The sequence below is a fragment of the Monodelphis domestica genome, chromosome 5, assembly GCF_027887165.1.
Source record: "Monodelphis domestica isolate mMonDom1 chromosome 5, mMonDom1.pri, whole genome shotgun sequence".
In the NCBI taxonomy this organism is placed as follows: domain Eukaryota; kingdom Metazoa; phylum Chordata; class Mammalia; order Didelphimorphia; family Didelphidae; genus Monodelphis; species Monodelphis domestica.
This window is the reverse complement of record NC_077231.1, coordinates 303,803,366-303,827,535: the sequence shown is the minus strand read 5'-3', so window position 1 is coordinate 303,827,535 and position 24,170 is coordinate 303,803,366. Positions and strand designations below refer to the sequence as shown.

The 24,170-nt window shown below is 40.7% G+C and overlaps 1 protein-coding gene across 2 annotated transcripts in view; it reads left to right on the top strand.

The window, feature by feature from the left end:
* The window catches only part of GADL1 (glutamate decarboxylase like 1), a 216,951-nt gene that overhangs the window by 51,748 nt on the left and 141,033 nt on the right, over window positions 1–24,170 (top strand). For both annotated transcript variants that reach the window (XM_007505216.2, XM_007505217.2), the window contains exons 5-9: window positions 1,286–1,392; window positions 3,773–3,888; window positions 14,549–14,628; window positions 14,744–14,798; window positions 21,225–21,341. In XM_007505216.2, coding sequence (XP_007505278.2) covers window positions 1,286–1,392; window positions 3,773–3,888; window positions 14,549–14,628; window positions 14,744–14,798; window positions 21,225–21,341 — 475 coding nt within the window. The remainder of the gene's footprint in view (window positions 1–1,285; window positions 1,393–3,772; window positions 3,889–14,548; window positions 14,629–14,743; window positions 14,799–21,224; window positions 21,342–24,170) is intronic.

Sequence of the window (24,170 nt, the reverse complement as noted above, 5' to 3'; positions counted from 1 at the left end):
GATTCTTACCTAATACAGCTACATACATTAGACAAATAACTACATTCAGATCGAAACAAATGAAGTCCATAACATAGATGACTTTTCATTTTTCATAGGCATCACTTATTGCGGATGGACTCAACCCACTGCCACCATCACTGAATATGTTTCTGAATATGTTGGGATCAGAATTTCCATAGTACAAAATTGGTGGCAGATTTTTGTTATCTTTGAGATGATGTATCTTAAGTATGCTTTATTGATGACTTAATTTATTGACTTGTATTTCTAGATCTGGATTTGAATCTGTACTTCTAGGGTTCAAATCTCACCTCTTACATGGCCAGTGATACTTTGGGCTAGTCGTTTAACTTCATAAGGCCTCTGTTTCCTCATTTGTAAAATGAAGGGGTTGAACTGGATGATCTTAGAGGTCTATTCCAGTTCTATGTCTGTAATCATTTGACCTTCTTGAGACTCGGTTTTCCTCATCTGTACACATAAAGAGGGATTTGACTAGTTAGCTTCTGAGGACTGTGGTCCTTTCCCTCCTTTCACAAGCTGCTAATTCTTTAAAAATGGGTCCAGTAATGTACTGTGTGTAGATCACTCGAGGGATAGTGTGGCTGAACCCTCACCAACATGCATTTACCAGCAAGGTGGTATATTTGGTTTTGTTTTTGATGGGAAAAAGAAACTCATGAAAGCTGTCCACTCAAGTATGAGAAGACTGGTAGTCCTTTGAAGGAAAGATAGCAAAATAACAACAACAATAACAATAATAATAATAATAATAACCATTTCACTGACATCCAAAGTCTATACAGAACAGAATAGTCACTGGTCTACCAGTCAAATACCAAAGACCAATGACCAAAGAGGTATTCCTGTTCCCTCCTCTGCCAAAGGATCCAGGTAGAGGTTAGAGGCAGAGAACAGAGCAGAAGACTTTCAAGCTTCTAAATACAGAATCCCAACGTCCTCTCTTCTATCTCAAAGAATCTATAACTCCAGCTTCCACAACTTCTTTGGCTCGATTGTCCACTAGTATTTATCTACCTATGAATAATGCTGTCTGTGCTCATATATTTCCATACCCTGGTGGGGAAACTTCCTGACAATCCCACCAGCTCAGGACCAGCTGGATTTGCTGCTGGAAGAGCAGGCATGCAACTTGGTACTTGAATGAGTGGCTCAAGCCGCTGCCGCCAAGGCTGTCTGTCTGTCTGTGTGTCTGGCTGAGGACCACAGAGGGACAATTAGACTCCGCTCCTAGAACTGAAGCCTCTTTTTCTCTGTTTAGTTATACCTATGAGGTGTCCCCAGTGTTTCTGTTAGTGGAAGAAGCTGTTCTGAAGAAGATGATTGAATTCATTGGCTGGAAAGAAGGGGATGGCATATTTAACCCAGGTAAGAAAGAAGAATTAGCGCCTTCCTCCTTCCTTTCCTGACATTTTAAGAGGATGTCACTCCCATCTTTTATATTAAAAACAAAATCTCGTGTACTGGGCACTGATGCAAAACGCTGAATGCTAATGATGCTCTTTGGCAAAGACTGATCTCGTAGCTTTCCCGAAATTGACAGCTGTGTGCGCTTTCATGCATGGAGCCCATGGAATGGAATCGAGTCTGTTTTCTCAATAGTTGTGGGTGTCCTGTCTCCCATCTTTAATTTTCCTATGAATGGACGCATGAATGAAAACGCACTTATTAAGCATTTACAGTGTGCCCAGGAACGTGCTAAGTGCTGAGGAGACAGCTACTGAGGGAAAAACTGTCTACCCTTGCGGGGTCTCATTCTATTTGTAGAAGAATTCTAATTCATTCTCATATGTGGAGGGGATGGGGGCATTTGGGTTTGGAAAATTACAAGGTAAAGAGTGGAAGATAGGGGCAGTGAGGCAGCAGGGCAGATAGAGAGCCAGGTCTAGAGATGAGGTTCAAATCTGGCCTCAGACACATCCTAACTGAGTGACCCTGGGCAAGTCACTTCACCCCCATTGCCTAGCCCTTACTGCTCTTCTACCTTAGAATCAATACTCAGTATCGATTCTAATATGGAAGGTAAAGGTTAAAAAAAAAAGAGTGGAGATGTAGAATGTAGATTGTGACACCTTTTCTAGGATCAATCATTTGTAAAGTGGAGTTGAAGGGAGAGGGGTGATCAGCAAAGGAAGAGAGCTGGGGAAGGAAGTTAAAATATGGCTGAGAAGAAGCTTGGATGGATTGGACATGGGATTGGAATTCTACCGCTGATACATTGTGTGACTCTAAGCAAGTGACATGAATTCTCTGAACTGGAGACAATCCCTAAGAAAAGAAGGGTTGTAATCTGAGGCATTTTAGTGTCTCGGAGCACTATGTCCAGAGTCTGAAAGACCTGAATTCAAATTTAGCCTCAAAATCACTTCTCAGCCTTTTGGCTAAGTTTGAGTGTAAATCTGGCCTCAAACACTTACTAGACAGTGGTGTGCCCTGGGCAAGTGACTTAACTTGTCACCACTTGGATACCTCAACAACCCTACAAGAAAGGTAAAATGAGAATTATTATCACCACTTAACAAATGAGGCACCTAATAGAAGCACTAGATAGAATGCTGGATTTCCAGCTAGGAAGTCTGAATTCAAAGCTGGTCTCAGATTCTTAAGAGCTGTGTCACTCAGGTAAGTCACCTGAACTTTGTTTACCTAAAGTTCCTCATCTGTAAAATGGGGATAATACTAGCACCTACCTTATTGTGAGGATTAAATGAGATAATGTTTGTAAAGTGCTTGGTATAATGCCTGGAACATAGTAGACCCTCTAGAATACTGGTTGTTGTTATTATTATTATTATTATAAAGTGGTGGGAGTTACTTTTCTGGAAGCTTTCCATACTGACAAAATAATAGATATTTTTTATGTATTCATGAGTATGTGTGTGTGTGTGTGTGTGTGTGTGTGTAAATAATTGGTCTGGGTCCTGGACTTCATTGGTAGGAGAAACAACTTGTATGGAAGCTTCCTTATCCAGATTGGCAAACAAACTGACAAACTTGCCTGTTTGGCCAACCTCGTACAATTTAGAGTCTTAGAGAGATTCCTGGGTCTGCTCAGATAACGTGCATCGGAGGAGGGTCTTTAAATGAGCCCTTCCAGATTCCCAGAGTAATCCTCTATGCACAGTGACACAAGTTCAAATCTGACCTCGTATTGGCTGCCCGAGTCTTATCACTTTCTTTACCCTCGGAGTGACCCAGGCCATTCTCTGGGGCTAATGGATGTCAATTTATATTGTCAGAGAGAATTCCTGAGTTTCTTTTAAGTAGATATTCTGCTGTGAATCTATGTCACATATATATGTATACATATATATATGTAAATATATATCCAAATGTGTGTGCATATAGATATATAAAAGTGTCTATCCACATATATATAGGTATATATATATATATATATATATATTTATCCCTACATAAAAATATATGGCTGGGCATGAATGCAATGAAAGAGGTAGGTGGTTGGCTCCACCATTCCCTGAATTCACAGCCTATTGAGAAATGGGTTAGAACCCTGGAGGGGCTGGTCTTGGGGAGAAGCAAAGGCCTGGATCCTTTTGTTGTTGACCTGAAATGAAGATCGGGTGAAGCCCAGGTCCCTGCCAGGTCCCTCGGGATCTGGGCTTCCATCCTCATAAGTGCTTTTTCATGAAGTTATTTCCAAGGTGTTGGAAACGATACCTGCAGCTAAGAAGGGCTGGACATTGGCGAAAGGGCTTCAAAGATGCTTCTCCCTTTGTTTTAACAGGTGGTTCTGTGTCCAATATGTACGCCATGAACTTAGCTCGGTATAAATACTGTCCTGAGATTAAGGAGAGAGGACTTTCCGGGCTGCCCAGACTCGTGCTTTTTACGTCAGCCGAGGTAATGTGATCGTCTTGGGGACAAGACTTGATTTTCTAAAAAGCCGTGACTCAGTATTGCTGGTTGGTTCTCAGGGCTGGTCCTGGATGCCTTATGGTAAGCGCAGGCTGGTAACCAATGACCAAAATAATGGTCATGATCAAGTTATTCTTTTCATCATTATGAGGTGCGCAAAGAATTTTAATAGCAAAAAACAAAAAACAAAAAAAAACAACTCAAAGATCATCCATGTTCATGGACACTCACTCACTCACTCAGGCACCCTGGACAGCACCCTCATTTGAAGTGTTCTAGATTATAAAATTCTCTTTCAAGAAAAGGGAAAATTGAATTTGAAAAAAGGGCTTGCACTCTCTCCAGGCAGCATCTTGAGGGAAGAGATTTCAGTTGAGCGAGGCTAGAATTGGTGGAGACACACCCAGGCCATTCGTATTCCCAGGTTGTCTGTGCCAAATGCAAATGGCGGCACATTTCACAGGATGGCCCTGATTGTGAGCCTAAGCCCTTCTCCATAGCATGGAAAGGAAAATAATACAATTATTAGAAAAGACTTGAACCCATTCGTCCATTCAGTAAGTATTTATTAAATATCATTTGTGCAGGAGCAGACAGATGGCTTAGTGAGAGCCAGGTCTGGAGATGGAACATTCTGAGTTCAAATCAGGCCTCAGATACTTCATGGCAATATGACCCTGGGCAAGTCACTTAACCCCAGTTGCCTGTCCTTTTGCTTTGGGACAAATACTTAAGTATTGATTCTAAGACAGAAGGCAATGGTTGCATGGAAGGCACTGGAGATACAAAGGCAAGCCCCAAAGAGGGCTTGCCCTCAATAAATTTGTATTCTATTGGGGAGAACAATATGAACACATCTATGTAAACAATTTTTTTTAAAACTCTGGCCTTCCATCTTAGAATCAATACTGTGTATATTGGTTCCAAGGCCAAAGAGCAGTAAGGGGTAAGCAATGGGGGTTTAAATGACTTGCCCAGGGTCATATATCTAGGTAGTATCTGAAGTTGGATTTGAACCCAGGACCTCCAAACCACTGAGCTAGAATATTTTTTAAAAAGTAAATAAAGTAAAATTTTTTAAAGTAAATATATTTTTAAAGTAAATAGGTAACTCTTCCATGAGAAAGCACATTTACAGTTAATAAGATTTTAATTAATTATTTTAATAATTAATAAATATTTAATTCATTATTAATTAATAATAATTACTGTTAATATTAAAAGGGCAGGGGTTGGAGCAGAGAGAAGGACCAGAACCAAGTCCTGAAGCTCTGGAGAAAGGAAGGACAATGACCTGGGAGCTGGCACACAGTGACTTCCAGGAACTAGATTGGGGGAATATATATGCATGGAATGACTCAGAGGAAGAGAAGCTGCTGATAGAGAGTTCTGGGGGCCATTAGAGCAGAAAGAGTACTCAATGTGAAGTCAGAAGATCTGAGTTCAAATTCCCCCTCTAAACTTTACTTCTCTTTGTGGCTTTACACAAACTACTAATATTATCCACTTCTCAGTTTCCTCATCTGGAGAGATGATGGGGTTGTTCTGGATCAGGGTTCTTAGTCTTTTATGTGTGTGGATTCCTTCTGGCAATTTGATGAAACCTATGGCCCCCTTCTCAGGATGATGTTTATTTTTAAAGTATAAAATAAAATACACAGTATTGCAAAAGAAACATCATACTGAAACAGTTATCAAAATACTTTTGAAAACTCACCATCCCCCAATATTGTGACAGCCCTTAGAATCTGTTGTTTTTTAGTTGTTTCCGTTATGTCTGACTCTTTATGAGTCCATTTTGGGTTTTCTTGGTAGAGATACTAGAGGGGGCTGCTGTTTCCTTCTCCAGCTCATTTTATAGATGAGGAAACTGAGGCAAACAGGGTGAAGTGACTTGCCCAGGGTCACACAGCTTGATGTCTTGAATATTCTTTCTACCTTTATATTCTGTGATCCTAAGACAGGAAGGCTTTGCCTGGGATGACCAAAGATTAGTATTACCTAGAAAAAGGGGACTGACTTCTTAGAATTTCCTCTATTCTTCCTATGGAAATCCTCTCCCCCATTTCTTGTTCCTCTTCTTTGACCCAGCCCCTACCCTGAAGTCATCTCCTATAGAAGCTCCAGGCCATTGTCAAGTATAGGAGGAAGACGGTGGTCTGAAAGCCTGAACCGATTCCCAAATCCACTTTGTCACCTCTCTCCACTATTTTCTTTTATTTCTAAAATCTATTTTCCTTTGGAAAAGGGCAAGTTGCCCAATAGGAGGCTACCAGTAGGAAACAGCCTGACTGTCCTCCATCAGCTTGATCTCCTAAGGAGTTTTTGACCTTTGCTTTTGGTTAGTTCCTTTCCATACAAGGAAGGGCAGATGAAAGCTTTGAGGAGTCCACTAGGCCTTTGGCTTGGGGTTCTGAAATTGATTTCCAATAGCAATAAGAGCCTCTTCTTCAGGGGGTCTTCCTCCAGCGACAAGGCACGGATGTTTGGGAAACGTGAGTTGCTTCCCAAGTAAATGCAAAGAGAAGCCTTGACTGTTTGGAGAAACTTGTTCTCTCTTCCTTTAGAGTCCATTTCAGGAGTCCTTCACCTCTTTATAGCCATGCTCCCCTCCCCTCTAAGAGCCAACTAGCAAAATCCTTTTAAAGCAAAAATTCTTAACTTAATGTTCCTAGACCCCCCCCAAGGTATTGATGGCTAGATTTCAGGGGACCCCTCTACTTGGAGAGAAAAAATTACATCTTCATTTTCATTCACTTCTTACTGAAATTTGGTATTTCCTTCAATGAGTATGTAGACGATAAACATTCTTTTGCAAAAGAAGCTGTCAAAAAGATGAAGAATTTCTGTTTTAGGCTTTGGAAACGTGTTTCTAAACCCGCGAAAGCCATCCTAAGTAGGACATGTGTTAATGGCTCTGGGTTGGTGCATTTGCCCTTTGTAGTCTTCATTGTGTTTCAACCTTGCCTGAGCTCCCCTAGAAATACAAGCCTGGAAAGGGGAAAGACAAGTCCATTGAAAGAGAGAAGAAAAGATGTGCCTGGGAAAGCTCAGGGACAAAGGTGGAGCTAGTAAGTTTCAACAGAGTAAAAGGAAATTGGAGCATCAAACCATTCTGAAATGGGGCTAAATGACTTTTGGATCTCGGGAGAAGGTCTCTATGCAAAGGAAGCCAGGAGACGTCCATACTTTATTCCTCTTGCCAACAGGAGACAAAAAGCAGGGAGAGCTAATACTTCTGGTTTTCTCAAGAATATCATTTCAAGAGAACGGCTTTGAAAATGGGTTAGATTATTATTTTTTAAATAGGTTCATTTTGTCATTTAGACCCATCACTAGGAATTCTAGTAGACCAAGGAAAATTCAGAAGAGGTTTGGGGGAGCAAGGATGGAGTCCCATGGCACACACAGAGGGAGTGGTCTTCTACTAGGGCGCTTCATGTCTTTTGAGGCAATTGCCCAAGGAAGAAGCCAAGCAAAGCCAGTTCGTGGAAAGCTCACCTGGATAGGCACCCTGGTTAAGTGCCCTGACATTGTGTGTAATCCCAGACGTGTCCTTTCTAAGCAAGTATATGGATCCCTAGACTTAGCAGCATGAGGCAAGGGGCAAAGGACAGTCTGCCATTGTGGGATATAATCATGCCAAATGATGAGGGTGTTTGGCTCCCAGAGAGTGTCTTAGGACCTTGATCCTTCCTTGATCTTTCCATGTCCAAGGAGGTAGGAGGGAGAAATGATAGCTTAGCAATAGGACTTTGGGAATGGTGGCTTTAGACTCATTAAAGAGGTGGGCCCGGGTTTAGTTTGGGGCCAGAGGAAGATGACTTGGGGGAACAATGCCTCCCACCCATGTTGGTGCCTTGGGGCAAAACCCTAGTCATCCCACTTGGGTGGAAGCTCTGTTGCTCTTTCTTCCACGATAAAACATAGTCAGCCTATAAAATATAAAAATAAAATAAAAATATAAAAAATATATAAAATGGACATCAGTCCACTTCTACTCATCAGCATCACAATTGGTATCCACTTGACCATCTAAAACTCATACTTGAGTATGTCCAAGGACTCAGGAATCACCAAATCTCACAAGAACCAGGTAGCAAAGACAGGAAGAGCGTGAGAGAGTCTATTCAGTGAACTTAAACCCTCTGCTGATGATATTCGACATCCCCTGATTATCTTCTAGGCTCTTAGAGCACGGGCTAGTGTGTATTGGCTCAGATTGGCCCTTGGCCCACCAGAAAGTCAACATTCAGACTCCACCATTACAGGCGAACCCAGGTTTGTGGGATTGGAGTCATCCACAGACTGTGTCCAAGAGGAACATTGTCAGTCAGTCACCAGCGTTGTCTCCATCTACTAGTGCAGGTGCTGAGGATATGAAGATGACCTAATTCTTTCAAGCCCTCCATTTTTTAGGTGAGGAAACTGAGGTCCACATGAAGGAAGCAGCTTTCCTCAGATAAATATAGCTGGGCAATAGCAGACTTGGCAACTCTTGGTTGTCAGTTGAAGGACCTTTCCATGACACCATTGTGTCAAGTAGAAATGGCAACTTCTCAGACAGATCCCTCCTTCTTTGCACAGCACTGTCCAGGCTAATGGAATATATTAGTTTCATTCATCAACTTAATACCTGTGCAACATTTGGCAAGTTGCTACTTCTCATGGCCTCAGTTTCCATATCTGAAATAAATAATGTCTGAGGTCCTCTCTAGCTCTACTCTAAGCCCTTAAGGACCTGTGACAAGGGGTTGACTCGACAATCATGAAAGCTTTTATTTATTTTATTTAATAACTATTTTATTTGGTCATTCCCAAGCATTATTCATTGGAGACAAAGATCATTTTATCCCCCCCCCCCCACCTATCCCATAGTCGACACACAGTTCCACTGGGTATCACAAGTATTCTTGATTCGAACCCATTTCCATATTGTTGGTATTTGCATTCGAGTGTTCATTTGGAGTCTCTTCTCATAAGCTTTGAAATCTCCTCTGATCACAAATATGCTTGGAGATTCCATTAAGCTATGGACAGTGATCTAAAGATTATTCAGGTTTCATAATAGTGTCAAGAAATTTATTTATTATTTTTTTTAGCCAGTAAAACCCAGTCTTTAATCAGGAAAGAGATAGTTAGTGCTCAATATTTGGCTGCCACACAGTCAAGCACCTAAAAACCACCTAGAGCCAAAGGTTCTGGGACTCTGGGAACAGTATCTCTGAGAGAATCACTGCTCTCTCCAAAGCATAATAGAACAAAGATTTTATATAACTTTGGGGGGATTAAGTACAGCAAACATAGTACCAAGAAATCGAAATCACTATCACTTCCCTAAATTTGTCACAGTCCAAAGCATGCCTAACTTGGGGAAGTCACCGAGTGCCTCATGTACAAACGTGTGTTAACTAGACCCTGGCCAGTTTTCCTATCTTTAGAAAAGACCTAGATAGGATGGGCATGTCCAGAAGGGAGTGAAAGGGCTGGAGAAAGGATGGAGGTTTATGGAAGGCTGAGAGGATGTACAACCTACAGAAGTAAATACCTGGGCCACTGGCTTCACTATTTGGAGAGCTGACCCATGGAAGAGAAATTAGGCTTATTCTGCTTGGCCCCAGGGGCAGAAACAGGAGCCAACAGGAAGAAAGGGCAAAGAGGAAGATGTCGTTTTGATGTAAGGAAGAACTTCCCATTAGGGTTCTCTCGGCATAGGATACGGGCTGCCTTGGGAGGTTGTCACATAAAAATTGGATGGCTAATTTTTTGAAATGGAGAAGAGACTCCTTTACAAGTCTGCGTTCAATATTGAAGGAAGACCATCCTTTGTATATTAAGAGTATGGGAGAAGGAAAGGAGAACACTATAGCTGTCTTCAGGCATTTGAAATGTTGCTGTGTAGAAGAGAGGTTAGACTTGTTCTGCTGGTCCCAGAGGGCAGATTTGGAAGCCATGGGTGGGAACTGCAAAGTGGAAAATGTAGGCTTGATGATGAGAAAAAGCTTTCTAATGCTGGGAGTGAGCCCAACATGGAATGGAGAGACTGCTGGAGGGAGTGGGTCCCCCCTTCCCTCCCCACCTCCCTCATCATCCTAGTCAGGATCCTCAGGATGTCAGCCAACTAATGAGCAAATACTTGTTGAACCAACCCAACGAGCCAGGGATGCAGACAAAAATGGAATAATTCCTGCCCTCAAGGGGCTTACGGTCTCTTAGGAAACATAACATGGCACACACACCTGTTTGGATGTATATATGCATACATGTATATATAGTCTTGTTATGTACCTGTATGTATATATATATGAAAATGTATATATGTGTTTATACAGAGAAAAATGATAATTAAAACCAAGCTAATTATTGGAGAGTTTGGGGAGAAAAGAAAGTACCTTTCTCGACTCTGTCTTTTCTAAGATGGATTGCCCATAATCCCTTCTACATGGCGGTATTCCCTGCTGTAGTTTCTCTGTGGAGCATGTCAGTATCCAACATTAAATGGGAATTTGAGGGGAGTTTTGTGGGAGCCGTGGATGACACATGAAGACCAGTAGACGGTGCAGAACCAGTTCTGAAACTCAGAAAGGCATACTTAACCCCAAATTTTCGATAGGGTATTGCAAACACCCTGAAAAAGACATGGAAAAACTCCCGACGTCTTCTCTTGTATGAAGGGAGGGCTAAAAAGAGTGATGTGCCTCTTCCAGATTGCAGAGCTGCTGAGGTGTGTCAGGGATGACTTACTGTACTGTACTGTCTTCTCGATGGAGCCTGACTAAGCAGGGTTAGTATAACGTCCAAAAGGCACCTGGCGTTCCTCCAAAGCTATCCAAGGTTTGGATTTCAAAATATCTGGGGAATAGATATTGATTTCGGTCTTTATGGCGCAGCTCTTCAAACAAAGACTGTGTATGTGTATATGTTTTGCTGTGTGGAAATACACACATACACATACACACATGCATACCTGTTGCTCCCCATTGGCATATAAACTCCTTGAAGGCAATGGCCGCTTCTTCTTTGTCTGCATCCTCAGTACTGAGCACCATCCTGGTACAGAGCAGTCATGCAGATGGATTTGGTGCCCTTAAACTGGGGAGACCTTATTTAATTTGACTTTCCTGTTTCACTCCTAAGAAAATGGATTCCAGCGAGCTGAGTAACTTGCCCAAAGGCACGTAAGACAAGAGTGCGGCCAGAATGGGGCGCCAAGGCTTTCAGCTCCAATCCATCGCACCTTCCTCCTCTCCTGCCGCTGCCCTGCAGAGGTGTTTGAAGGACCAGATGGGAGTGTCAGTAGGACAGTATTAGACAAATAATACCGTTATCGTCCTGGGGAAGGGGAAGTGGAGACAGGATGGTGACTGAGTCAATGGAGGCTTGGGTGGCATTCCAAGTGGCAGATCCAAGGTTCACTGACCTCTTTCTTCTCTGTTCTTCTGCCTTTATAGAGTGAAAATGAAAGTCTTCCAAGGGTCTCTGTCTGTCTCCTAAAAGAAAGAGAACGATTGGGGGGTCTGATGGGGGAAGAGAACTGGGGCGAGTTTTTCCTTTTCCTTTGTGCTGGCGAGAGGAGAGATTCTTCTGCCATTCAATGCATTTGTTTCCTCTGAACTCCAGCCTGTGTGTGTGTGTGTTTCTACACATACCGACTCAGCATGTTTGAAACATCTACAAGGTGTTTCTCCTCCCCACCCCACATCCTCTTTCTAGGATTTCTTTTCTTCTTGGCATCTCTGAACTACTTTAGCTCTGCTCTTCCCGACTTTTATGTGTCCCCACACAGTTCGCATCGACATTACTGTCTATTCTGCCCTTGGGTACAGATGCTCAGCCTCCGCTCCTGCCGACATTCACATTCTGATTGCCACTTTAGCTATTCTGTGGGCTGGCTGGTTCCTGAGTCTGGAGTGGGCTGACATTTCCCAGTGGCCCCACCAGACTTTTCAGAGAGTCTAATGGGCAGATGTCTGGGGTGTGGGCGAGTATTTATCACTGAGAAATCAATAGCCATTGGTGGAGGGCCCCAACCTTTGGTGGGCAGCCACTCCCCAGAGCTGGCTGTGCCTCTGACCACGCATTGATATAGGTCAATGTTGCAGCAGCTTAATTACTTTTCGGTGGACCTGATTGCTTGTCAATGGGCATTTGCTGTTCTTGTAACGAGTGGAAATAAAGGCAGATCACCAGCATCTGTAGGATGGTTTCATCCTCCCCAATGGTGTTATTTCTACATTTGTTTTTGCAAAAGGAAATAAGAAAGTGCCAACAAGGGAAAAAAAAAAAGATTCTTGACGAAAGAGAAGAAAAATAACCCAGTCAAGGAAATACATCAAGCTGAGCATAACTGCCCTGAACACACTCCTTCCTACTTATAGATATGTTAGTTATCCTTGCTTAAAGGACAATGGCCACTCATGCCCATAGGTGCTCCTAATTATGAACCAGAAGACTCTAGAGATTATCTTGTCCAAGTCTCTCATTTTAGACATTTATTAATTTTATTTTAAACATTCATATTCATTTTCCAGTAGGACATGAGTTTCTTGAAGGCATGGATTATTTTCTTTCTTTATATCTCCAGTACCTAGCATAGGTGTTTAAGAAATGTTTATTAAATTGAACTATATTAATGAGCTGGAGAAAGAAATGACCAATCATGCCCGTATCATTGCCAAGAAAAATCCCAAATGAGCTTATGAAGAATCAGACACCACTGAAATGGCTAAACAACAAAATTAATGAAGAAATGGATGCCCAGAGGAATGAAGTGATTTTACCCAAGGTCCTCTGGGTCAGATATAGCATATTTGGTTCTCTCATTTTCTAGTACATTCTCTGACATTGGAGTCAGGAAGACTCTGCCTGAGTTTGAACCCAGCCTCAGACACTTACTAGCTGTGTGACTGAGGGCAAGTCAGCTCACCCATTTACCCCAGTTTCCTAATCTTCAAGGAAAATGGTGGACCACTCCACTATCTTTGCCAAGAAAACTCCAAATGGGGCCATCACAGCTGAAATAACTAAATAACAACAATCTTCACAGCTATCTTGTATTGGTTTTATATGTTTTGTGTATATAATCTGCCTGGTGATTGGTTGCATCTAAGTGCCTATATCCATGTTTTATATATAATTATATTTGTATATGCTGTCTCCCTTGTTAGATTGTAAACATTTTGAAGGCATATGGTTTGGGTATTCCCCAGTGCCTAATTTATGCTAGGCAATAGGAACTTAATTAGTAATAGTAGTAGTAGTAGTAGTAGTAGTAGTAGTAGTAGTAGTAGTAGTAGTAGTAGTGGTACTAGTAGTAGTAGTAGCAATGGTAGTAGCAGTAGTAGTAGTAGTGGTAGTAGTAATAGTAGTAGTAGTAGTAGTAGTAATAGTAGTAGTAGTAGTAGTAGTAGTGGTAGTAGTAGTAGTAGTGGTAGTAGTAGTAGTAGTAGTGGAAGTAGTAGTATAGTAGTAGTAGTAGTAGTGGTAATGGTAGTAGTAGTAGTAGTGGTAATGGTAGTAGTAGTAGTAGTAGTAGTAGTAGTAGTAGTAGTAGTAGTAGTAGTAGTAGTAGTAGTAGTAGTGGTAGCAGTAGCAGTAGTAGTGGTGGTAGTGGTGTTGGTAATAGTAGTAGTAGTAGTAGTAGTAGTAGTAGTAGTAGTAGTAGTAGTAGTAGTAATATTGCTAGCTGTTTTTTAAATAATAATGGTAATGATAGCACCATGATTCTGGAGGACTGATGATAATTGTTACCTCCTCATAGGTGGTAGACTCACTTTGGAAAATGAAACCCACATTTCTAGAGATGGCCAGTGAAGGAATTTGTTTTGCTTGACTCTGTAGAATTGTTACAAGAATTTGGTTTTTCTTTCTTTCTTTTCTCCAGTAAAGGAGGATGATGGAGTCTTGGAATGGGGAGAACATAAATGCTTATTAGCTAAAAAAATTAAATTTAATTTAAAAATAGTAGCTAGAATTTTTATTAAGGTTTGCAAAGTGCTTTAATACAAGGTCTCATTTTATCTTTGTAAAGTAGGCACTATTATTATTCCCATCTTGTACATGAGGAAACAGGCTGAGAGAGATTAAGTGACTTGACCAAAGCAACTTGGTTGGCAAGTGCTTGGGGTAGAATTCAAACTCAAGTCTTCCTAAACCCAAATCCAGCATTTCATCTACTATGCCTCCTGGTTCTCTGAATCAATGCTTTAATGGTTGACTGAGTGAGTCAACCACAAGTCATACATACCTTAAGAGTTTAAATTTAGATCTGGAAGTGACCTTAGATACCACTTTGTTCTATCTTTTCGCTTTATAAATGAATAAACTGAAGCCCTGGGCAGCAGGGACTTGTTGCCCAGATATCAATGACAGAGTTTGGGTTCTCTATCCTCTACCTCACAAACCAGCTCCATCTTCACTGATCTAAGTACCTGCTCTCTGAGGACATTTGATCCAGTTGTAGGTTCTTTTCTCTAGTCAACAGTTTTTACAATGTTGAATATATGCATCTTTTCTCTTTCTCAGGGAGTAAGAGAATAAGGTGCAAAGATCACACCATGAATCCCATCCAGGAATCCAGATGGTGTTATTTTCCTAGTTTGTTGACTCAGTTTCACTTTTGTCTTCTCTTTTCCACCTAATTCAGAGTCATTACTCCATGAAGAAGGCAGCATCTTTCCTTGGAATTGGTACCCAGAATATTTACTTTGTGGAGACAGACTCAAGGTAATGGGATGGGATTCATGGGAGGAGGGAAGGAAACTCTGCCTCTAAAAGGCACTGGTGATGGGGAGGATCCATCCATTTAAACAATAACTGAGTCTTAAATCTGTGTCCATAGAGGTAAGATGATACCTGAGGAACTGGAGAAACAAGTCCAGCAAGCCAGGAAAGAGGTGAGAGGGAGAAAGAGAGAGAATGTGGGTGCCTGTCTCTGTGGATATGGGTGTTCTGTTGGGTTGTGTGAGAGAAAGAACTGGAGAGGGAGAGCATATCAACATGAATGAATGTACCAGCCACCTCTCCCGGCCAGAGAAAGAGGGCAGAGTGTGAAAATTAAAATAGGGAAGCTCATATCCAGATGTTCTGTTTACAGGTGTAGCAGGCTGGCTCTCCATATTCTGTGGAGCTGTCCAGATGTTCCAGCTGTGGCAATTAAAAAAATTGACAGCCTCATTCTCTGTGTCCTTGCCTAGTGCTAAGCCACGAGGACAAGTAATGCTGCCCTGAGAAAAGCATGTGCTCTACCTCTCCTGTCTCCAAGTGTCCTGCTGCCCCAAAACCAAACCAAGCACACACCCTCCTGTGATGCTTTTAAAAGAAATATTAGCTCATTTGATCAACTCACCTGCCTCCCCCAGCTGCTCTGGTTTGCTCAAGCAGAGCCGTTAACCAAATGCCATTAATTACCTGTCATCTAAAGATGGGGTCCAGGTCCAGAATCCTCATCCCTCCTGCAGGGTCTCCTTGGTAAAGCTTGCCTTTCTAGTGGCTAGTTAGTAAAGCCCTTGCCTGGCCAGCCTTTTGAATGGCCATTGGCCAAAGCTGACCCTAGATCTGACTAAAGGGCACAATACCCTAGTCCCCAATACCAGCCATCTCTCTCCCTGCTGAGCACCACCCTGGACCAAGACGCATCAGCAGGACTGGCCGCAGCATAAAAGCAAACATTCTGCTTCCCTTCTGCCCCAAACCCCACTACCAATGGAGCTGCAGAGCCACTCTCCGATGACTTATCAACAGGTAGGCATGAAGGACATGGGCAAAAAGTCACCTGGGAAAGAAAGAAAGAAAGAAAGAAAGAAAGAAAGAAAGAAAGAAAGAAAGAAAGAAAGAAAGAAAGAAAGAAAGAAAGAAAGAAAGAAAGAAAGAAAGAAAGAAAGAAAGAAAGAAAGAAAGAAAGAAAGAAAGGAAGGAAGGAAGGAAGGAAGGAAGGAAGGAAGGAAGGAAGGAAGGAAGGAAGGAAGGAAGGAAGGAAGGGAGAGAGGAAGAGAGAAAGAGGGGGAGAGAAAGAAAGGGGGAAAAGAGAGAAAGAGAAAGAAAGAGAGAGAAAGAGAAGGAAGAAAGAAAGAAAGGAAGGAAGAAAGAAAGAAAGAAAGAAAGAAAGAAAGAAAGAAAGAAAGAAAGAAAGAAAGAAAGAAAGAAAGAAAGAAAGAAAGAAAGAAAGAAAGAAAGAAAGAAAGAAAGAAAGAAAGAAAGAAAGAAAGAAAGAAAGAAAGAAAGGAAGGAAGGAAGGAAGGAAGGAAGGAAGGAAGGAAGGAAGGAAGAAAGGAAGGAAGGAAGGAAGGAAGGAAGGAAGGAAGAAAGAAAGAAAGAAAGAAAGAAAGAAAGAAAGAAAGAAAGAAAGAAAGAAAGAAAGAAAGAAAGAAAGAAAGAAAGAAAGAAAGAAAGAAAGAAAGAAAGAAAAAGATAATTTCCAAGGTCCTTAGTGGGCTGAGCAGTCCACTAGCCCTCCTTTTATAAGGTCTAAAAGATTGCGTCTTTCCTTCCCTGCTCTAATGAGTTTTTTTTTAATCCTGTGTCACAGGGACAAACTTTGACAAAATCTGTTTGGTTTGAATGTATAGATTTTAAAAAAGTTTACATGAGAAACAACAAAAACTTTGTGTTTCATCTCTGGGTTGTAGATGTGCATCTTCTGATCTTTATTTAAGTTTATTTTTGAAACTTAAATGACAAATGGATTTGAAAGTCATCTGATGATGGCCCCTTGAATTTCAAAAGTTCTTTTCATCTTGAGTAAAATGTTAGTTTTCCATTTGGGAGGCAGGTGTTATTCTATGAATCACAGTCTGCTAGAATTTCTCTTCCATGAAGGATTCTTCAAGATGAATAATCTGCCATTATAGTCATACAAAGTACCTTATGTATATTATTTCATCTTAGCCTCCTAGAAATCTTTTGTGGAAAGGATGTCTATTTTTCCCATTTTGCTGATGGGAGAACTGAGGCCCTGATCAATTAATTAACTTGCCCAGGGTCATATTGTTGGTAAGTGAGGCAGAATTCACATCAACACCTTCCTCACTTCAAGTGCAGCTCCAACTCCATGATTCCTTTTAAGAAAGACCCATTCGTGTTTCCAAAGAACCACCTAGACTCTATTTTAAGGGCAGTGGACAGTGGGGACAAGCACCTCTGGCTTTTTCCCCATTCTCCTTTCCTTTCTAAGGAATTCAGCTAGATGCATCTCTCAGGAGACAACTGCTCTGAGTCACTCTTCCTGGGATCCTTTCGCTTTAGGCAGACGCATTTCCTTCTCCATCTTTGTCTCCCATCTTTCCAGGTGCAGTCCGTTTACTTTATCATTACCAGGCTTTTTTGTGTACCCCGTCCCTTCAATCGGGTTCTGAAAGGCTCATTTCCTATTTTTCCCAATTAGGTTGAGTTTGGAGATTTACCCAAACCATTCATTTATTCATTTCTAGGTGTAGATTATGTAGCTGCTATATTTCAGGCATTGTGGTCATTGGTGAGGATACAAAGAGAAACAATAGACTAGTCCTTGCCCTCCAAGTATTTATATATATATATAATTATAGATTTTAGATAAATATAGAGATAGATGTACAGACATATACACATAGGTGTGTGTCGTGATGGGGAGATGGAGCTGGAAGCTTGGGGCATCAAGAAAGGCTGGGCAGAGTAGATAACACCCAAGCCAAGCCAAGCCAAGGAAGCATCTTTTCTTGGGACTGTAGTGAGCTAGAGATTATAAGAAGTAAGGAATCATCCATCAATTGGGTGAGAGGGAACACAAAGCAAGTATTGTCTCCTCATTGGGAGGAAGCCCAGGGAGAAGCCATAGAAAACTTTTTTTGGACTTTGAAGTTGCCATTTTGGGCAGCTCAGCCTTTGTTTTTTAAGCCTTGGGTGTGAATCCAGTTGACTTTCCTAGGGCCAGTCTCTTTGTAGTAGCTGCAAATGATAAAGAAGGGATCTCTTGGCATCCTCTAGAAAATGGAGAGGAGGAATTCTCAAGCCCATTCCCTCCCATGGCTTCCATATTTGACAGGCTCATTTCTCCACTGAATCATTATCTGTTGATTGATTCCAGTTGTGACAGCTGTCTCACACAGCTGGCAGGAATCCTTTTCTACCACATGTTTCTTTAGAAGGTATGTTTTGTCTTCCCTCTTGGAATTTTTTGGAATTTCTATTTAGAGATATGATGTAGAAGTGGCTAAATAGGGGGCTCTGTGCTCTGTTCCACTCCATGGAAAACCATCCTGCTATCAAGGAACGCCATCACAGACAATCCGATATATGTACAAAAACCCTTTTGAGTTCTGGGCTATGATCATTTAAGCTTGTGCTGCCTCCCGAGAATCCTTTCTCATAAGAAACAAAACCGTTAAGTTAAACCAAATGTTGTATTTGCGACATTTTGTACCCACATTAGGCCCCCACATCTCTATCAAATGGAGGAAAGAAGTGTGTCCTATGGGACCACGACTGGTCTTTCACTTGAGCTTAGCTGCTTTATTGTCATTGTACAGCCTGGTTTACTGGATCTGCTTTCTTCAGATTGTATCAGTTTATATAATTCTTTCCATTTTTTTAAATTCTCCCCATTGGATTTTAATATCTTTTTTTTTTCTCCATACCTACAATTTCATTGACACGAGGAGCTCCTGGTCAGAAAACTCCCTTAAATAAAGAAGATTAACAAATGTTTTAAAATATAGCAAGGGTTATTAAGTGAGACACTAAAAAGTTAAAATAAATTGCTGAGGTCATATGGGCAGTACGTATTAGAGGCAAGATTTGAACACAGATCTCTCTTAACATGGAGATTATCTCTCTATCCCTCCCAATGCCATTATATATCTTTAATTGTTTCATATGGTACCATAAAACCCCTTTACATGTATATACCATAATTTGTTGAGCCAATCCAATAGGAAGATATTTACTTTGTTTTCACTTTTTTAAAAATACGCTCTCTTGTTAAAAGGACAAGAAAAATAGACAACTAGCTTAAAGGCACTTTACAACATTATTAATTAATTATTTATTTAATTTATTGATTACATTTTCTTCAAGATGACTTTTCAGGCCAGGGAAAAAGGCAATTAAAAAAAAGGCAAAGTGCCATCGCTCAAGAAACTTCCATTCTAAGAAGAATTAAATAGATTCTAATGACATATAAAATCAATTAGCTAAACCCTACATTTTCCTAACATCAACAAAATGCCTTCTAGAAGATCCTTCTTTCCTAGGAACTGGTGGTGGTGGGATGTATCTTGGGACCCCCAGCTCTTTCTTTCTAGGCAATCTCCTCCTCTTCCATTTTCTCCTGGCTGATTTTCCTTCTAGGGCTCTAATTGTATGGATAAATTGGACTTTAAAAGTAGAACATATGTTTTTGTGACTCAGTAGATTGAGAGCCAGGTCTAGAGAGAGGAAGTCCTGGGTTCAAATCTGTCCTCAGATACATCTAGCTGTGTGACCCTGGACAAGTCATTTCACCCCCGATTGCCTAGTCATTGTTTCTCTTCTGCCTTAGAACCAATATATAGTATTGATTTTAAGATGGAAAGTGAGGGTTGTTTGTTTTTTTTTAACTCAGTTTCCTCATATGTAAAGTTGAGCTAGAGAAGAAAATGGCAAACCATCCCTGTATCTTCCCAAGGAAAATCCATGTGGGATCACGAAGTGTTGACCATGACTGAATGAGTGAACAGCCACTTTCTGACTCTGGGCACTGCAATGCCTTTTACTTCCCTTAATTCCATAGTCTCTAACTTCCTTCTTTTCCCTTTCCTTTCTCCTCCCTACAGCTTCCAGTTGGAATGGCTTCCTATTCCAATATTAGCTTCCTAAGGGCTTCCTGGCATCTCCTTCTTGGGTGAGAGTAGGGAATGGGTTGAAAGCTTACCAGGTCCTTTGACCATCTGCCGCCATTTTGGTGGATTCCAGAAGAACGGGATACATGCTTCATGTCCAGAGGATCCACTAAGGATAAGCAAACCCCAGTCACTGTTTCCCTACTGGGATCCCATCAATTTTAAGATGATAAATATGGAGAAATGGCAGAGGTTGGGATCCATTTCCCAGAAAGGAATAGAGAGGAACACTCAATGTTTGTCTCCCATCTGGTTCAAAGACTTAGTTTCTTCATTTAGTTGATGGAGAATATACAAGAGTAAAAACAGGAAGAAAAGAACTCAAACAGATGACTAATTGCCAGGCAATGCTAGATGACTAATTGTTATTCCCTGAAGTATTACAAATTACAATATACCACTTGGATATTGAAAAGTCAGATTTTTTTAAAAATCGAAGTCATTATTGTCTCTAAATCAAATATTTGAGTGACTCAACATGTATTATACACCATCTGGGTACAGAACAGTGTCTTAGGGACTAGATGACCTATAGAGCTCAGATAAGGCACAGACCGTGACCGCATGAAGGTCTTACAAAAAGATAAAACACACAAATAGCTCAACAATAGTAATAGAAGGTAAATAGAGTTTAACTTACTCAAGGTGGCATAGTCATCATTTTGCAAGAGTCAGATCTTGAACTCAGATCTTCTTGATTCCAAAAATAACTATCCGTTACATTATAAATGACTGAATGTTGACAGGGTCATCAGTAGGGAATTTTCTACACTAATTAAATCACTAGCATTTGATTAAAAAAAAGACAATGATAATAGTCAAATACAAAGCTTATTGAGGACAGGGACTTAGGGAGAATTCTTTGGGGGGGTCTTCGTATCTCTGGTGTCTTGTACTTTTCATGCTTCCTTTCCTGTTGTCTTATTGTTATCATGAGCTCTGCGTGAGGATGTGCCCTTTTACCACAACAGTTAGCGACAGGTCAACTTATGGAGAAGCTTGAGGTTGTGACAAAGTTAAGTGACCTAACTAGGGCTGCACATCCAGTAGGTGCCCGAAGCTGGACTTGAATTCAGATCTTTCTGGCTCTAAGGCTGGCAGTCTATTTAGGACAAATCAAACCTTGCTTATAGAAGGTGTTTCAAGTTTATGGAATAGAACTGAAGTAGGAGAGAGGGAAGAAGAGGTCAGAGTCATGTAAAGGGATTAGGTACGGCTCCCTGGATGAGAGACCTCAGAGTTGGGATTTAAGATCTTGGCCAGGTTTCATCCAGCGGGGAGAGTGGGGGCAAGGTGGGGTCTTAGAAGAAGGCGCCCCCAAGAAACAAAAGAGACCGTGGGTTCTGTGGGGCTCATTCTGTGGGGTTCTTTCCCGCGGTGACTTTCTGTGACTCTTCCCTATAGGTGACGTGTCCCCGTGGCATTGATTTACTTAGGATTTTTTTCTTTTTTTGTATGACTCGTTCCCAGGGGGCCGCCCCGTTTCTCGTCAGTGCAACCTCTGGGACAACCGTATTGGGGGCATTCGATCCTCTGGATGAAATAGCAGATATCTGCACCAGATATGGCCTTTGGCTTCACGTGGATGTAAGTTCCCTTAGACACACACATAGGTTGGACTCGCCATTTTTTGATTGCTTTGACAGAACTGTGTTTTCATCTTTTGTCAAATGGATGAGTTAGCTGTGGGACCCTGGACAAGTCATTTTACCCCAGTTACCTAGCCCTTACTGTTCTTCTGCCTTAGAACTTATTATTGGTAGCTTATAATGCTATGAACAACTTGTACATATCAATTCTAAGAGTTTTTTTAATGAGTTAATTTTTGGTTACATCTGGTATATTTCAAATAATCAGAAAGTATTCGTGTGAATTCTTGCAGAGTACAAAGATGTCTCCCTGCCCTGCTAGGCAGGTCTTTCTTTAATCTTCCAAGGTCTGGGTTCCATGATGCCTCCCTACTTTGCTGTCCAAAGGTGCAAATGGGAAGGCTGTACAAAATAATATCAAAAAAGATTCTTTTTAAGACCTGTATTCTAGTCCATTCTTTGCTATTAACTACGTGACTGGGTCAATTCATCTCTCTAGGCTTCTGTTTCCCTATCTGTAAAATATACCCTAAAATATAATGATTCCAATATCCTGGAAAGGCAAAATAATTACATACTTTAATTAAAGACCTTTTCCTCTGGCTCTAACAAGGATAATTATTTGAGAGGAATAATTAATTTTCTTTATAGTCTTGTGGTTTTTCTATTGATTTTTTAAAGTGTCCTAGAATTGCTTAGAAATCATTTTCCTTCTTAATAAAAAAAAATTCTGAAAAGTCTATAAAGCAAAGGATACCAAGTTAGATTAATTTGGCTAGGAGTGGCCATTGGGTGATTCGCATAAAGATGGAAGGTTAATTGGTTTGCTGCTACAGGAGGAAAGGAATCCTTCGCATTATTAGGTATTTCTCGAGTGAACCTTTCTCTTTAAGTGAGTGACTTAAATCCTATTTGCAGGTAGGACAGTGGCCAATATATTCCGATTTTCTGGTTGAATGTTCAACGATCATGAGCAAACATGGAGTTTTTGCAGTTTGGAAGACTTTTCATCTTTTTTCAAATGTAAAATTGACTGTATGATGACACTGAGAGCTTGTTTGGGCACATTAAAACTGTCATTCCCCAGGAAACAGTCTCTATTTTGTATGGGGGCCAATAACACGGTATTAGGCAGATGTCGGGGGTTCTGTTAGCATGCCTCTGCTGGCATTTCAGAAAGATCATTCGGGTATGTTTTCAATGGGATTCTCCCTGTAGTTATACTTATATAAATTCATTAAAAAACTTAATTTTCATTGGTTTTTATAGACTTCCAAGTACAAGAGCCCCCTCCTTCCACAGCAATAATGTGAAGTGGGGATTTTGTATCTGCAGTAACAAAACACAATAAACCCCCCAAAGCCCCTTTAGTAATTCCTGTCTATTCCACTCTCATCAAAAGAATATCATTTATGGATTACATAGATTCTACGAGAGAATAACCACAGGCATTTCTAAATCGGCAATGATCGCATAGATTCTTGGGGCTTAGGGAGAAATGGAATTCTGGAGAATGAGTAAAAACCTCTAATGTCTCTAAGAACAGAGGATGAATTTTTGAAAGAAGCTTCTTCCATTTGAGAAGAGTAAAATAAACTTAACTTTAGACTGGGTAGAACTTTTTGTTTTCCTCATGATTTTAATTGAGCAAAATTAAAATCACATTTGCTTCCTCTTGCCTTGTCTTTCTCCTCCCCTTATTCTTTCTTCACTGAGCACACAGTAGGTGCTTTAAAATGATCACATTGATTTTTCTATTACCAATCAATGAACAAATATGTAGTACTCTCCTTCAATGTTCCAGACACATTATTGGGGGATATAAGGACAGAAATGAAAGGATGCCTGCCCTCAAAGAACTTATATTCTATTAGAGGACAAAGCATGCTCACATAGAAGTACATACAAGCTATTTGGGCTCTTTCACGTGATTTCATTGGATTAAGGAAGTTATTTGCTTAGAGTCATACATCCTAATAAATGTCTGAGGCAAGATTTGAACCCAGACCTTTCTGATTCCATGTAAAGCATCAACTATGGCCCTTTTTGAAGAGAAGATGAGAGCTATGCTGAATGGAACTGGAAGTTTGAGTCTTGCTTTCCCAGTGACCAAGGTGCTTAGCAAATGGGGTCCCAGAGACCTAAAACAGTCTTCTTGGATTCCAGGGTCATCTTTCTTCTTCTCACGTAGAAGCTGAGGCATTGGCAGGATATGTTAGGGGCTGGAGGAAAGAAAGAAGAAGTTACAGGATCCTATAGCAGTTTAATCATACAGTGGAGAGTGTTAGGCTTGGTGTTATGAAGACTTGACTTCAAATCCACCCTCAACTTCCACATCTTGAAAATGGGGATAATAGTGATATCCACATCTGGGGGTTATTCTGAGGATTAAAATGAGATAATATTTGGAAAATGCTTTGCACATCTTAAGACTATATAAATGCTAGTTATTAGTATTATTAATATTATTATTCTCTATCATTAGTCTTGCTGAAGGGATTTCATTTCCAGATATGGTCAAAAGTCATTTAGAGCTAGGGCAGGTGACTAAGATAGGATGGCTGGACTAGGGGAATACTATTTCAGATATACAAAAGAAAAACATTCATCTTCATCCAAAATCAGGACTATCAAATCACAGGACTGATTTTTCTTTCATAAATTGGCTCAGAAGAATCAGAGAGAATGTCCCCAAAGTCTTAGCGCCATTTTAAACTTCAATAGCTTCAACATTCACTGAGAATTTGGGGACACACCATATATTACAGTGACTTATTGACTGTTCTGGGTATGTGTTTTAACCAAATTCATAGACTATTAGAGTTGG